This window comes from Xyrauchen texanus, chromosome 32 (assembly GCF_025860055.1).
Source record: "Xyrauchen texanus isolate HMW12.3.18 chromosome 32, RBS_HiC_50CHRs, whole genome shotgun sequence".
NCBI classification, from domain to species: Eukaryota; Metazoa; Chordata; class Actinopteri; order Cypriniformes; family Catostomidae; genus Xyrauchen; species Xyrauchen texanus.
Window position 1 is genome coordinate 24,108,484 of NC_068307.1, and position 13,472 is coordinate 24,121,955.

Consider the following 13,472-nt stretch of genomic DNA (forward strand, 5'->3'; position numbering starts at 1 on the left):
GCTGCTCAATCGGTTAGGTGTGGTAAATCCCCTTAAATACCATGAAAAAAACTGCATTTTAGACACCGTTCGGCTTACACCAATTTGTCACCCTTCCTTTCAGTTTGTTCAGGGTCCCGGCTACATTTCAGCGGCTCATCGACAGAATCCTCTGACCGCACGCTGCTTACACATTAATGATTGGCAGTGGCACCTCCAGCATCTGAGGGCTGTCCTGAAATCGTTGAGACAGGCAGGACTCACTGCAGACCCTAAGAAATGCGCAATGTATTACAATGTATATGCAATGTATGGGTGGAAGTGTGGTATCTGGGCTTCAACTTGGGTCATGGGCAGGTGTGCCACAAATTGAAAAGACCACGGCAATTGCAGCCTACCCAAGACCAAAAAGGAGGTGAGACAGTTCCTGGGGCAGGCTGGCTATTATTTAGGTTTGTGGCCTAATTATTCGACCATCACCAGCCCGCTGACTGATCTTACTAAAAAGGGGGCACCAGATCCGGTCTAGTAGATGGACCCGTGTCAGCAGACATTCATGCAAGTAAAGCTGCACTCTGTGTCGGGCTGTTTTTGCACTCTCCTGACTTCTCCCTCCCTTTTATCTTGCAGACAAATGCATTGGAAAGGGGGTTTGGCGCAGTTCTGTCCCAGATGGTGGAGGGGGAGGGACGCCCTGTGCTGTACATAAGTTGCAAGCTTTCGATGAGAGATACAAAGTACAGCATAATCGAGAAGGAGTGTTTTGGCCATCAAGTGGGTGGTCCTCACTCTCCGGCACTATCTGTTGGGGCATGCTTTCACCACGCCCTGCTCCAGTGGCACCATCGCATGAAGATCACCATTGGAATCAAGCTCTTCAGCCTATTAAGTTTGAGGTCATCCACAGGCCGGGGGTGCAGATGGCTGTTGCGGATTTCCTCTCCAGAAATGGGGAGTGGGGAGTAATTGACAGGACGGAGGGCTCTTACAAATTACTATTACAATTTGAAAAAAAAAAAAATCTTAAACTACTTCAAAGTTTTTTCATCAAAAAATCCTCCATATGCAGCATGACAGCTTTGTAGATCCTTGACATTCTAGCTGTCAGTTTTTCCAGATACTTAGGTGATATTTCACCCCACACTTCCTTTAGCACTTGTCATAGATGTGGCTGTCTTGTCATGCACCTTACAGTCTAGCTGATCACACAAATGCTGAATGGGTTTAAGATCCATAACACTCTTTTCCAATTATATATAGTCAAATGTCTGTTTCTTTGCCCACTCTTAACTTTTTTATATATATATATTTCAAAATGTGCTTTTTCTTTGCAATTCCTCCTATTAGGCCTGCATCCCTGAGTCTTCTCTTTACTGTTGTACATGAAACTGGTGTTGAGTTGGTAGATTTCAATGAAGCTGTCAGCTGAAGACATGTGAGGTGTTTATTACTCAAACTAGAGAACTGATGTACTTATCCTCTTAAGGATAAGTTTAGTTGTATATGGGCCTTCCACATCTCATTCTGTCCTTTTTAGAGCCAGATGTCCTTTGTCTTTGAAAATTGTAGTGTACACCTTTGTATGAAATCTTCTGTTTTTTTGGCAATTTAAAGCATTGTATAATCTTCATTCCTCAAAACTGAGATTCTAGAGAAAGCTGTTTCATTTTTGCCCTTTTTTGACCTAATATTGCCCTTAAGACATCCCAGTCTATTGCATACTGTGGCAACTCAAAAACAAACACAAAGACAATGTTAAGCTTCAAACCAAACAAACCAAATAGCTTTCAACTGTGTTTAATAATAATGGCAAGTGATTTTCTAGTACCAAATTAGCAATTTAGCATGATTTCTCAAGGATAAGGTGTTGGAGTGATGTCTGCTGGAAATGGGGCCTGTCTAGATTTTATAAAACATAACTTTTTTTCAAATAGTGATTGTTCTGTTTATTACATCAGTAATGTCCTGACTATACTTTGTGATCAGTTAAATGCAACTTGGTGAATTAAAAGTACCAATTTCCTTCCAAAACAGCTAAATCTGTACCTTATTCCAAACTTTTGGCCACCAGTGTACATTCTAAATTCGCATAGAAGTGGCTGCTTATTATAAACCCAATTAAATAATAAATACAATTATAACATTACATAACCGAGCAGAAAAATTAAGGTGAGTATCTTACCAGAAGCTGATATTGCAATAGGGCTGGGCGATAAAACAATATCGATATTTATCACGATAAAGAAAATCCACAATAAGCTTTTGAGGAATTTTCGATATTTACTGCTTTCTCAGGCTGCGTTTCCACTGGGGTGGACAATATCCGCTCAAAGGCGCTCACAGCACTAGGAGAGAGCTTGCTCCGCACCGCTGCCAATCCTATGATCCACCTTACGCGAGCATGACGCTTGGCTTTCATAGGAATTCAGTGAAACCCTCTCAGCTTCACTCACAACGTGCCAGTGGTAACGTAGGGTCAGACTGGATGAACTTGCTAGTGCTAGCTGCCTTGCTAACGATTAGGCTACGTCGTACACCGGATTGATTCCATCTGCACCGCAAAACTTCATGACAACAGTTGCACCCTCTCATTATCTCTAGTGAAAAGCGCGACAGAACAACAGTGATGTGGACAACAGCTCTGATCTTTCTGCTCTGTAATGTTGAATATTGTTCTCTAGCACCAAACATGCATAATTTCTGCCCTTTACCGCTCTGCACGCGTTGCCTCTTTTCCCTGCATGTGTGTAAACATGAAGTGCCACATGAGTTAATGTGGTTTCAAAGCACCTTTTAGACCATAACATTTTTCTCTTCTAAACGTATCTTTATTAATCAGCATGTTACGAGCCTTTAATAATAAACAAATTGAATAAACAAATCGATTTCTGTTTTAATTTTGTGAAAATTAATTAGATGTCTGGAATGGATAAGGAAATACTAAAATTACTAGTTGGTAGACTAGTCTCTCACTTTAAAGAAAATATACAAATGTTTTTTTTTTACATTTTTTAAAAAACATTTTAGAAATGTTCTCTGGGATATCCCTGAACCCACATTCAGCATCATTCCACAGTCACAAAGGTTCTATGCCCCATACTTGGGTATCTGAATCTAAAGAAATATATACAAATATCTAATTTTAATGTAAAAACATTCCAACAATTACTGGACTGCTGTCACTATGCTTCAGAACAAACAGATGATCTTTTAACATTCATTTTCAATTGATAAACTATAAAATATTTTTATATTTTCGTAAAAGATCCTGCAGACCCCACTGTTTGGCCGTCTCTGGACACCCTGTGCAGTTTTGTAGAGATTATATTGACTGTTTAGAAGATATTGATCAATATGAAAAAGATTATCGTGATAACAATTTTGGCCATATCGCCCAGCCCTATATTGCAGTGGCCAGTCTTAGCAGTTTCTGTGATTTGGCCCTCCTTGTTAATTTTCTTTTCTTTTTCTTTTTCGTCGGATTGCAAAAAATCTACATCTAAGTTGAAAGTCATGCAGCAGGCAGAAGTTTGGTGCTCTGCTCATATGCAAACAATCTTAACAGTAGTTCATGTAGGTCAAAATACATGAGGAGTTAATTGTGAAATTCCAATATCATCATTCACATTCAAACAGGATTAGATTTCTCAGAGGACCCTTGAGTTATCCGAAAAAAGGTAAGTAATTTGCTCTGGAATTTTTGAGGTTGTGTGAGAAAACACAAACTTGTCAGATTCGGATGGGATTAAAATCCCAAAGTACATCTGTGAAACACGTATTTCCCTAACCTCCTCATGGAAAACTAGTCCCGTCCGAATAGGGTTTTTACAACACACTCTCATGGCGAAATCGTCAGGATTCATACAACTTTTCTAAATTTGGCTAATTCGTATGATATTGTGCACCTGCACACATTTGAATGGGGGTGGGGTGGGGGGGTGATGGACATCGTTTACAATTATTACTTGCTTCTGTCACACAACAGCTTCCTATCATGTTTACACACTCTACTGATTGGTTAAGTTGAGATAAGAGGTTTGTGTAAGGACATAATATTAAGTATGTCCTTAACACCTTGTGCGCAGAACTCATGCTTATTGACACATCTGACATCTGGGAATTTTCATTAGATTGGGTTGGGCTTTTGTTGCATACAGTTCCTACAATCTTTGTCTAATGTGTTGAGGCAGTTGTCCAAATTATTCTTTTTGTTCCCCCAGGTTAATCTGCTGGCATTTGCGGTGATCATCTTTAAGGTTTATCATCACACAGCAGTAAAGACACCTGAAATCAGTCACTATGAAAATATCAGGTAAAGAAACGTCTCCGGTTACACACATAACCTCGGTTCCCTGAGATGAAGGGAAAGAGAAGGTTGGGAGGGTTACTTTTAAATGTAATCTGTAACAGTTTACTGATTACTTAATAATAAATGTAATCTGTAATGTAATCCAATTTTATGAGAACTGTTGTAGCTGTTATTATATATAAATAAAATAAACATGGACACTGCACCCTAATAATAAAACAGAAATTGAAATGTTACTGTAGAACAACTGTATTTTTTAAGAAATCTCTGTCTAGTAGAGAAAATACTGAAAAAGAAAATTTTGCATAAATCAGATACTATCAAAACAGATGTACTGAATTCTGTTTTGGTTAACATTAAACTAAATCTGACAGGATATACATCAGATTCAAAAACACTGCAAAGTTTGACTGAATAGGCAATTGTAATTTGCACTATTCATTAACTTCAGACTGTATTTAATAGGTTGATCACACATTATCATCATCATCGTCATCATCATTATTATCATAATTAATTGATAGAGAGTGCCTTTCCTCTGCTTGCTAATGATCTTATGTCAAACATCACCAGCTAACAGTTTATGGCTGATTTCTATGTTTATGCTTCTACTTTGATTCCAAAAAGAATAAAATGTGTCGTTTTAAAGAATAGATAAAAATAGATTTAAACTTTTAGTGTATTTTCTATTACTTATTCCTAATTACTATAAGTTTGCCAGAATGTCTCCCTCACTCAGTCTTTTAAACTGTTCTCAATTTATCAACAAAATCCAATAAATACTTAATTGAACTTTTTTCCTAAGGACTTAAAAAACATTTTCAATTAATTTGGTATTTATGTGTACAGTTTGGATATGTTAATAAGCAGGTGTTCCGGGGTATTTTTTCAGTTGATTTTTGTAGTTTTTGTTGTATTTAAATCCTTTTTTTTTTCCTTAAATGTGTGAATTTAAAGTACCGTTCACTGGGGGAGGGATAATTTGCTTCAATATGGAACGTAACAGCTGAACATCCTAGCTAATATAGTACAGATCACATCTGCAACCATGATAGTGGATTTCTGTCATACCGGTGTTATGGATCTATGGGGATCATGTTAACTGGGGATGTGCACGTGAATCGTTTTAATTGCATTTTCAGCAGATGCGTTCAATGTGAATTGCCAAGGAACCAAGAAAAGGCATTTGACACATTATAAAAAAAATTTGGTATCATTATTAACCTGCTTTGTTTGATCGATGTCAGTTACAATGAATTTGATACCATTTAAGAGTGATTTTAACATGGTTTCACAGGGTAACATGGTTTCCCATGTTAACGTGGGACATTGTTTGAATGGGAACTGGTGATTACCTTTGTCAGAGTAGTAAATCACATATGGAAGTCTTTTATTTTCAACAATAAAGCATCATAGGCTTATATGTGTCAACAATTGGCTTATACTCTATTTATTAAAAAAAACTATAGCTTGATAAAGTTTATAAAACAATTGTTACTGTTCACATATAAGGTCTGTTGGTCTAGGGGTAGTGTGACGAAGAAGGCAGCGAATGAGGATCTAAGTGCAGCTGTTTATTTAACAAACATAAAGAAAACTCAGAACAAAGTAAAACACAGGAGACCTGGCACAGAGCATACCAAAACATGCAAGAACTAACACTGGAAACAGGGAAACCAAGGACTTAAATACATAAAGGAACAAACAAGGGAATAAGGAACACCTGGGGAAACAATCAGGGAATGAGAACTAATCAGGGGGAAACCAATCATAAAATGAAACTACAAAAGGACTAAAAAAACCAAACAGGAAACAGGAACTAAACTTCAACATAAAAGCACAAAAACAAAAGACAACAGAGAACATGACAGAGCCCCCGCTTTAAGGAGTGGGTTCCAGACGCTCCAAAAAGCAAAAAAAAATGAAAAACGAAAAACAAATTGTCCAAGGGGGCACAAGGGGCAAACAGGCAGTCCAACGGACAGGGACTGGGGACGGGGAGTCCAATGGATGGGGACGGGGGCCTGGGAGGCAGCCACAAGACGGGGACTGGGTCAGGGGGCCTGGGAGGAGGCCACAGGACGGGAACTGGGTCGGGAGGCCTGGGAGAAGGCCACAGGACGGGAACTGGGTCGGGTGGCCTGGGAGGCTCGGGAGGCGGAGCCATGGAAGGCAGTGCTGTGGAAGGCAGAGCCCTGGGAGGCCCGGAAGACGGAGCCATGGACAGCGGAGCTGTGGAAGTTGGAGCCCTGGGAGGCCCGGAAGACGGAGCCACGGAAGGCAGAGCTGTGGAAGGCTCTGGGGGCGGAGCCATGGAAAGCTCTGGGGGCGGAGCCGTGGAAGGCAGATCTGTGGAAAGCTCAGGGGGCGGAGCCGTGGAAGGCAGATTCATGGAATCTGGAAGGTGGAGCCCTGGGAGGCCCGGAAGACGGAGCCACGGAAGGCAGAGCTGTGGAAGGCTCTGGGGGCGGAGCCCTGGGAAGCCCGGGAGACGGAGCCATGGAAGAAGCTAACACTGGAAACAGGGAAACCAAGGACTTTAATACATAAAGGAACAAACAAGGGAATAAGGAACACCTGGGGAAACAGTCAGGGAATGAGAACTAATCAGGGGAAAACCAATCATAAAATGAAACTACAAAGGACTACAAAAACCAAACAGGAAACAGGAACTAAACTAAACTTCAACATAAAAGCACAAAAACAAAAGACAACAGAGAACATGACAGGTAGTGTGTTTGCTAACCATGCGAGCAGACCTGGGTTAAATTTCCTGTGAGTACCTGCATTTTTATTTAAATTGTTAGAATAGCCTCTTTTACTTTTAAAAGTTTCTATGCAAAAGATGATCTTTCAGAACAGTGCAATATTTTTAGTGAAGAGTAAGTACAAAGGCCAAACTGACCAATGGATAAGAATAAATGGTACTCTGAAAAAGCATGAGAAAGTTCTTCAGAAACATAATGATTTTGTTTGTTAGGCAAAATCTTACCATTTTTAATCTTAAAATTGTTTTACAATTTTAAAAATCCTGTTAACTTTAGAAAATGTAGTTCATGGTTTTTTTCTTCCTCAGTAATTAATCTATTCTCAGAAAATTCAGTGGAGTATACTTTAATTACTGGCTGTTCGATTCAGTTGCAATTTTGATTTGATTTATTTAAAACAATCTAATAAATTGTGTCTGTGTAGGTGATTTACAAAATTGTTTTCAATAGACTTGTTAAAAATACATCATAATCTGCAGCAAAGCTTCACATTTGTCCTTACTGATCGTGATTTGAACCAGTGTCACTAGTGATGAGGAGTCGACTCCTCGACTCTGACTCATCCTACAGTCGGAGTAGACTCTGATACAGGAATAGATTATTTTGTTCGACTACATAACTTTAAGAACAGGACATTGTGATTGGCTCAAAATAATGAATTGCCATTCTTAACAACCAATCACCTTCTCTACAAACACCTGTTGGTTGGTGGGACACCATCTCATTCATCTTGTGCATTCGTGCAAAAGAGAGGGAGGGTGTGATCTAGGGCTGGATGATTAATCGAAAAGAAATCAGAAAAAACTTTAAGAATCTCTAACTTACATAATTTTCCTATGTCGCTTATTTTGTTTTTTTAATCCTGTCACTACTTTCCCTTTAAAAACATACTACCGCGTGTGAAGTCACGTGACTCCGCCCAGTCCAGTCAGCAGCATTTAAGCAACATGGAGGCGAACTCAAACACTGAGTCAACTGAGTGACAGGAGCAGCTTTTACCAAGGAAAAACACAGTGTCCGTCAAAACACAAAATGAAGACAAATGTAAACACTGCAGATAAATCATTTTATCGACCAAAGGTAATACCACCAATCTGTTTCAACACTTGGAGCATGAATCACGTTACCGAAAATGTACAGTGCATAGCTCAAAAAAAGTGAGAGACTGACAATCGTCCAGCAACAAGTGCCCCCACAAAGCAGATGTCGATAACACAAGCATTTACAAATGCTACAAAACATAAAAAGGATTCAAGAAGATGGAAAGAAATAACTGACGCCATTTGTTACTACATCACAAAGGATATGGCTCCCATAGCTACAGTGGAGTGCAGTGGATTTAAACACCTTGTTAAAACTCTTAACAGAAGATACACTTTGACCATCTTTTTCCAAAACTGAGTAAAATATTGGCCTCAGATCCTGCCTGAAACCTGAAAAGGTAAACATGGTAGTGTTTCAAAGTAAGAACCTAGAGTAAATACTTGTGCATATAGAGTGACAGGACAGGATAACTGAGAGGAAGATCACATGCAACAGCGATCATAAGTCAGATTCACATCTATAATGCTATGAGCACACATGATACACAGTCTTCTGATCCATTAGAGGTGCCCTGTCCAAGCCCTGCTCTTGCTCTTAATCAGCAGTGTTCAATGAAAATTTTTGCACATGGCATTATTTAAAATATTGGTTTACAGGAGATGCAAGTTATTATTTTCAGACTTTCCCCTCGAAAGTCGCTATACGCAAGCGATAAACCCGGCCAGCTGTCCTGTATTTCCAAACGTAACTGTTCGTATCTGATAAACACAGGATGAAACCACTCAACCTGGAGATTTTAAAATCTCGCGAAGGTATTGGGTGTTGCCCAGCCCGCTGCTCTGTAGATGTCTGCTAGAGAGGTGCCATTGGCCAGTGCCCACGAGGATGCCACACTCCTTGTAGAGTATTTCCCAAAGGGGTGGGCACGGCCTGAGCCTGCTATGCCAACATGATGGCATCCACGATCCAGTGGGTAAGCCTCTGTTTGGAGACAGCGTTCCCTTACCGCTGTCCACTAAATCAGACAAAGAGCGTCTAAAGCTCTGCGTGCGATCAAAGTAGATGCGCAAAGCACGCACAGGACACAGCAATGATAAGGCTGGGTCTGCTTCCTCCTGGGGTAGCGCCTGCAGGCTCACCACCTGATCCCTAAAGGTGGTTGTGGGAACCTTGGGCATATAGCCCTGTCGGGGTCTCAGGAATATGTGAGTAAAATTAAATGAACTCCAGGCACCTTTTGCTGACAGAGAACACCTGTAGGTCCCCTAACCTCTTGATGGAAGTGAGCACTGGAAGAGGGCAGTCTTCAAAGGGAGTGCCATTAGCTCAACTGACTCTAGGGGCTCAAATGGAGCTCCCAATAGGCCCAGAAGGACCACAAAGAGGGGAATGCATATTTACGCAGCTCCCGGAACCAGCTGTGTGCCAGCACCTCTGCCCCGAGGGGGGGTCCTCCCATCAGGGAATACCAGAGCGGGCAGTGGGAGGATTCCCGGAAAGCAAACAGGCCTACCCCTGCTTTGCCGAATCGACTCCAAATCAGCTGGACCACCTGGGAGTGGAGTCTCCACTCTCCCCTGAGCATCAACTGCCATGACGTTGAGGCTGCCCGGGATGTGAGCTGAGGGATCGGGTTCGGACAGTAAAAGATGTCACCCATGACCTCGTCAGCTTGTCGTGCACCTCCGGGAAGAAAGGTACCGGGGTGGACAGATGTCAGATGATGAGGACTCGATTGGGCAAGCGCAAGCATGGCGGTCAGCTCCGCATCGCCCTGACTGGGCCAGCACACCCGAAGGCACTAGCCCAATCAAGTCTAACAACACCAAGGCACTCTCCGTTACATTAATCAAAAACTCATCCATCTCGCAAGCTCAGAAAGAGACATTAGGTTGGCATTGAGGCGAGCTGCCTGTCTCATCCCAGAACTGGACGGGAACAAACGAGCATAATGGGTAATGAGCAGTCCGCGGGGGATTACCCGGTGAACCAAACCCATTGGAGCCCCCAAATAGCCTCCAGCGTCAACCAGCTGGCCTCGTACCTGTAGGTAGAAGGTCCGATGCGGGGGACGGCTGAAGTGGCTATCCCGGAAGAAAGAAAGCCATGACTGCAACGTTTCCATGGTCATGTTCTCACAATTTTTACTTCTGGAACCCGACTGATCCGCTCTCTTCGTTTCAATTTACAAATTAAAGGTTTGTTATTTGTTTAAAACAAAGATATTGGAAAATAACTAAATAACTACAAATAAATCTAAACTGACACATTGAGACCAAAATTGTGTTCTTTCACTTCTTTGAATGGATTTGATGTGAAAGGCACAGCATGTCCAATATTTGGAAACTTTTAAGAAGTAATTACATTAATATAGTCCAAAAACTAACCCAAACACTAAACCTAATAGTATAACAGTAATAACAGTACAGAGACCAAAACATTGTTCTTTCACTTCTTTGAATGGATGTGACATGAAAGGCACAGTCTGACTTTCAGAAACATTTGAGGAGTAATTGCATTAATATTGTTCTAAGTCTAAACCTGAACCTAACCATGAACATGTTGCTAATGTATACCAGTGCAGAAAGCAACTGCATAAAATAGATTTCAGGTGGTAAGCGAATACGGTGAAATAACACACATCAATGTGGTGCAGTTGTTTAGTGAATTCACCACTCAATTTTCACAAGGTAACTAAAGTATACATTTATGCAAATAATTTCACAAATCAATTTACAACCTGAATCACTCATAAATAGAACATAATTTAAATAATTTATTTACAGCATTGATATTTTTTTATTATACAGATTATTACAGTTAGATGTTCTATACCATTGTTCCTCAGGTCTTGTGCTAGAGGAGCTATTGCTCTTCTGTTTGTTCTTGGAGTTACCTGGACATTTGGTGTCATGCACATCCTATATGAGACCACCTTCACTGCGTATCTCTTTACCTTTGCCAATACATTCCAAGGGATGTTCATTTTCATATTCCTTTGTGTTCTATCCAGAAGGGTAAGGTTCCGACTCTATTGTGTACAAGCAAATCATATTTATAATGTTAATCAGTATAATGAAAATGACACAGTATATATATTACATTTCAATTTAATGATCTAACTGACATATCTTTCCACTTTTATTATCAGATTCAAGAGGAGTACTACAGATTATTCAAGAATGTTCCATGTTGTTTTGAGTGTCTGCAATGAACTTATTGTTATTAACTACAGCACCATCCTGCAAATGCTTTTAAATCTACACTGTATAAAAATATCGTCAGCTAAAAAATGTGCTTCACGTTCAATGTTTTATTCAAGTCAAATATGTAATTTAATCTGACACATTTTTATTGGTTAGATATACAAGTAGTGGAAAAACATAATTCAGGTAACAACTGCAGTGTTAAGTAGGGATGCACTGATACCACTTTTTCTCTTCCGATCTGATTCCGATATCGATAATCTCAGTATCAGCCGATCTCAAGCCGATGCCAGAGTTGTTTTTTTGCATAATCTGTTTAGATAGTTACATTATTGTGTGGAACTAATTGGGAATACGCTTTAATATGTAAAGAAACACAAACATCTAAATGTTTAAATATAAATGTATAGCTTATTAAGAAATAATTTATTGTTAACTAGTATATTGGATAATGTAGCAGCAAAATTAACAGTAATTCCAGTCTTCGAGTCTTCAGTAGAAAATATTTATTTTTTCCAAAAATGTTCCAAAAACTTGCATCTGGACTTTAAAGGATTCAGATCTCTTTTTTTGTTCAGTTTAGTTGTAAGACATCAGTCCACTTTTCATTCACACATTTATTTTTTGGAACCCATTCAACTTAAAATTTTTATAAATTTTGAACAAATACTAATGATGATAATATAATTATTATTTAATTTTAATTTTAAATACAACAGTAATATATTTAAATCGTACACTTTTGATATTCTAAACACTCCAGGAAGTCCAGTATGTGTCTGTTTGTAGGCAAATTCACAGTAGTTTAATTCACTTCTTATTCAAATTCTGGTCAAATTCACCTCCTGTGCTGTTCTAAATGCATATTATAAGTGATCCGAACTATTGAGCATCTACATCTGTGATGCTGTTCTTGAGTAGTGCTCAAATATTGCTCACCACTGTGAAGGCTAAAAATAGCCATGTGCATCACCAGCATGTGCTTCAGTTTGTGTCAGCAGAGCAGCATCATTCATTAATGCACAGCCTTTTGTGATTCACAGAGCTATCGCACATCTTCAAGTGGCTTTGAATAAAATGCACAAGTCATATGAACTGCTTTAATGGTATTTTTATGGTTCTTTTATGTCATTTTTGGAGCTTGAAAGTAATGAACATGACCAACACACAGTATCGGATTTGGATCGAACTCGTCGGACCGATACCCAATCTGTCTAAAAGCTTCATTATTTGAGCCGATGCCGATCCAGGTATCGGATCGGTGCATCCCTAGTGTTAGGCTCTATAAAAATGTACTAAGGATGGAGGTGTACTTCTACAGTACATCTAGAACACTAGAGTAAGATGTTTTAAAAGAACCTCAACTGGGAAAGTTTCAATATATACAGTTTCTTTGGAGAAATGTATTCTAAATTGTTACTGCATGCAACATATCTTAATGTTCCTAAAAAAAAAAACAAGTAGTTAAAGGTTTTTACATTCAGTAGCTAAACAGTTTTTCACCTGGAGATATATGTACTTTATATGTATTTTATGCTGGATAATAAAAAAAATTTCTGCCTTTTATATGTTCACCTCTACATTGTATACAGATCAAGAGAATTTCAGTTTAAATCTTGCTGATTGGTGATTTTGCTGTAATCAGTGAACATATTGCAGTTGCAGTTTTTGGTTTATTTTTTTTAGCCCCTATCTTGTGATATCACAGTAATATCCAAGTCATTCTCACTTCCAAGCCATCAAACACTGACACTTGTGCAAGAGCCCATGCATCACTATATACATGCTAAAAACACCTCACAGTGTCTGTTTTCAGTATTTTTTCATTATTTTAAGTCCTTCAACTCAACTCCATTCCTAAACCTAACAACTTTTTAACAATATAAAAAGTCAGTTAAATTTACATTCACAATAATTGCATTTACACTAAATTTGAATATACAGTAGATCTTTTTGAGCACCTAACCCCACCCTAACTAACCAATTGTCAACTAAATAAAAGTAACAAGCACATCCAAGTATAGTCACAATAATTTATTCTGAAAATGACAAAAAAGCACTATTAAAATTTTCAGAGTGAAAGTCTTGGCTCATACCAGCAGAGGTAAACTGGACAATTTTAACCATTCCAAACCTTGACTTCCTGTTTTCAGGAAGGGTTCTATT

The 13,472-nt window shown here is 39.2% G+C and overlaps 1 protein-coding gene across 2 annotated transcripts in view; it reads left to right on the forward strand.

The window, feature by feature from the left end:
* The window catches only part of LOC127626179 (adhesion G protein-coupled receptor L4-like), a 54,517-nt gene extending 41,516 nt beyond the window's left edge, over positions 1–13,001 (forward strand). The window contains exons 14-16 of one of the 2 annotated variants that reach the window (XM_052101784.1): positions 4,200–4,291; positions 10,949–11,117; positions 11,252–13,001. In XM_052101784.1, the coding sequence (XP_051957744.1) occupies positions 4,200–4,291; positions 10,949–11,117; positions 11,252–11,314 (324 nt within the window). In that variant the 3' untranslated portion in view covers positions 11,315–13,001. Of the gene's footprint in view, positions 1–609; positions 2,777–4,199; positions 4,292–10,948; positions 11,118–11,251 lie in introns of those variants that run through there. The other variant, XM_052101783.1, reaches the window with a different exon arrangement.
* The last annotated feature ends 471 nt before the right edge of the window (positions 13,002–13,472 follow it).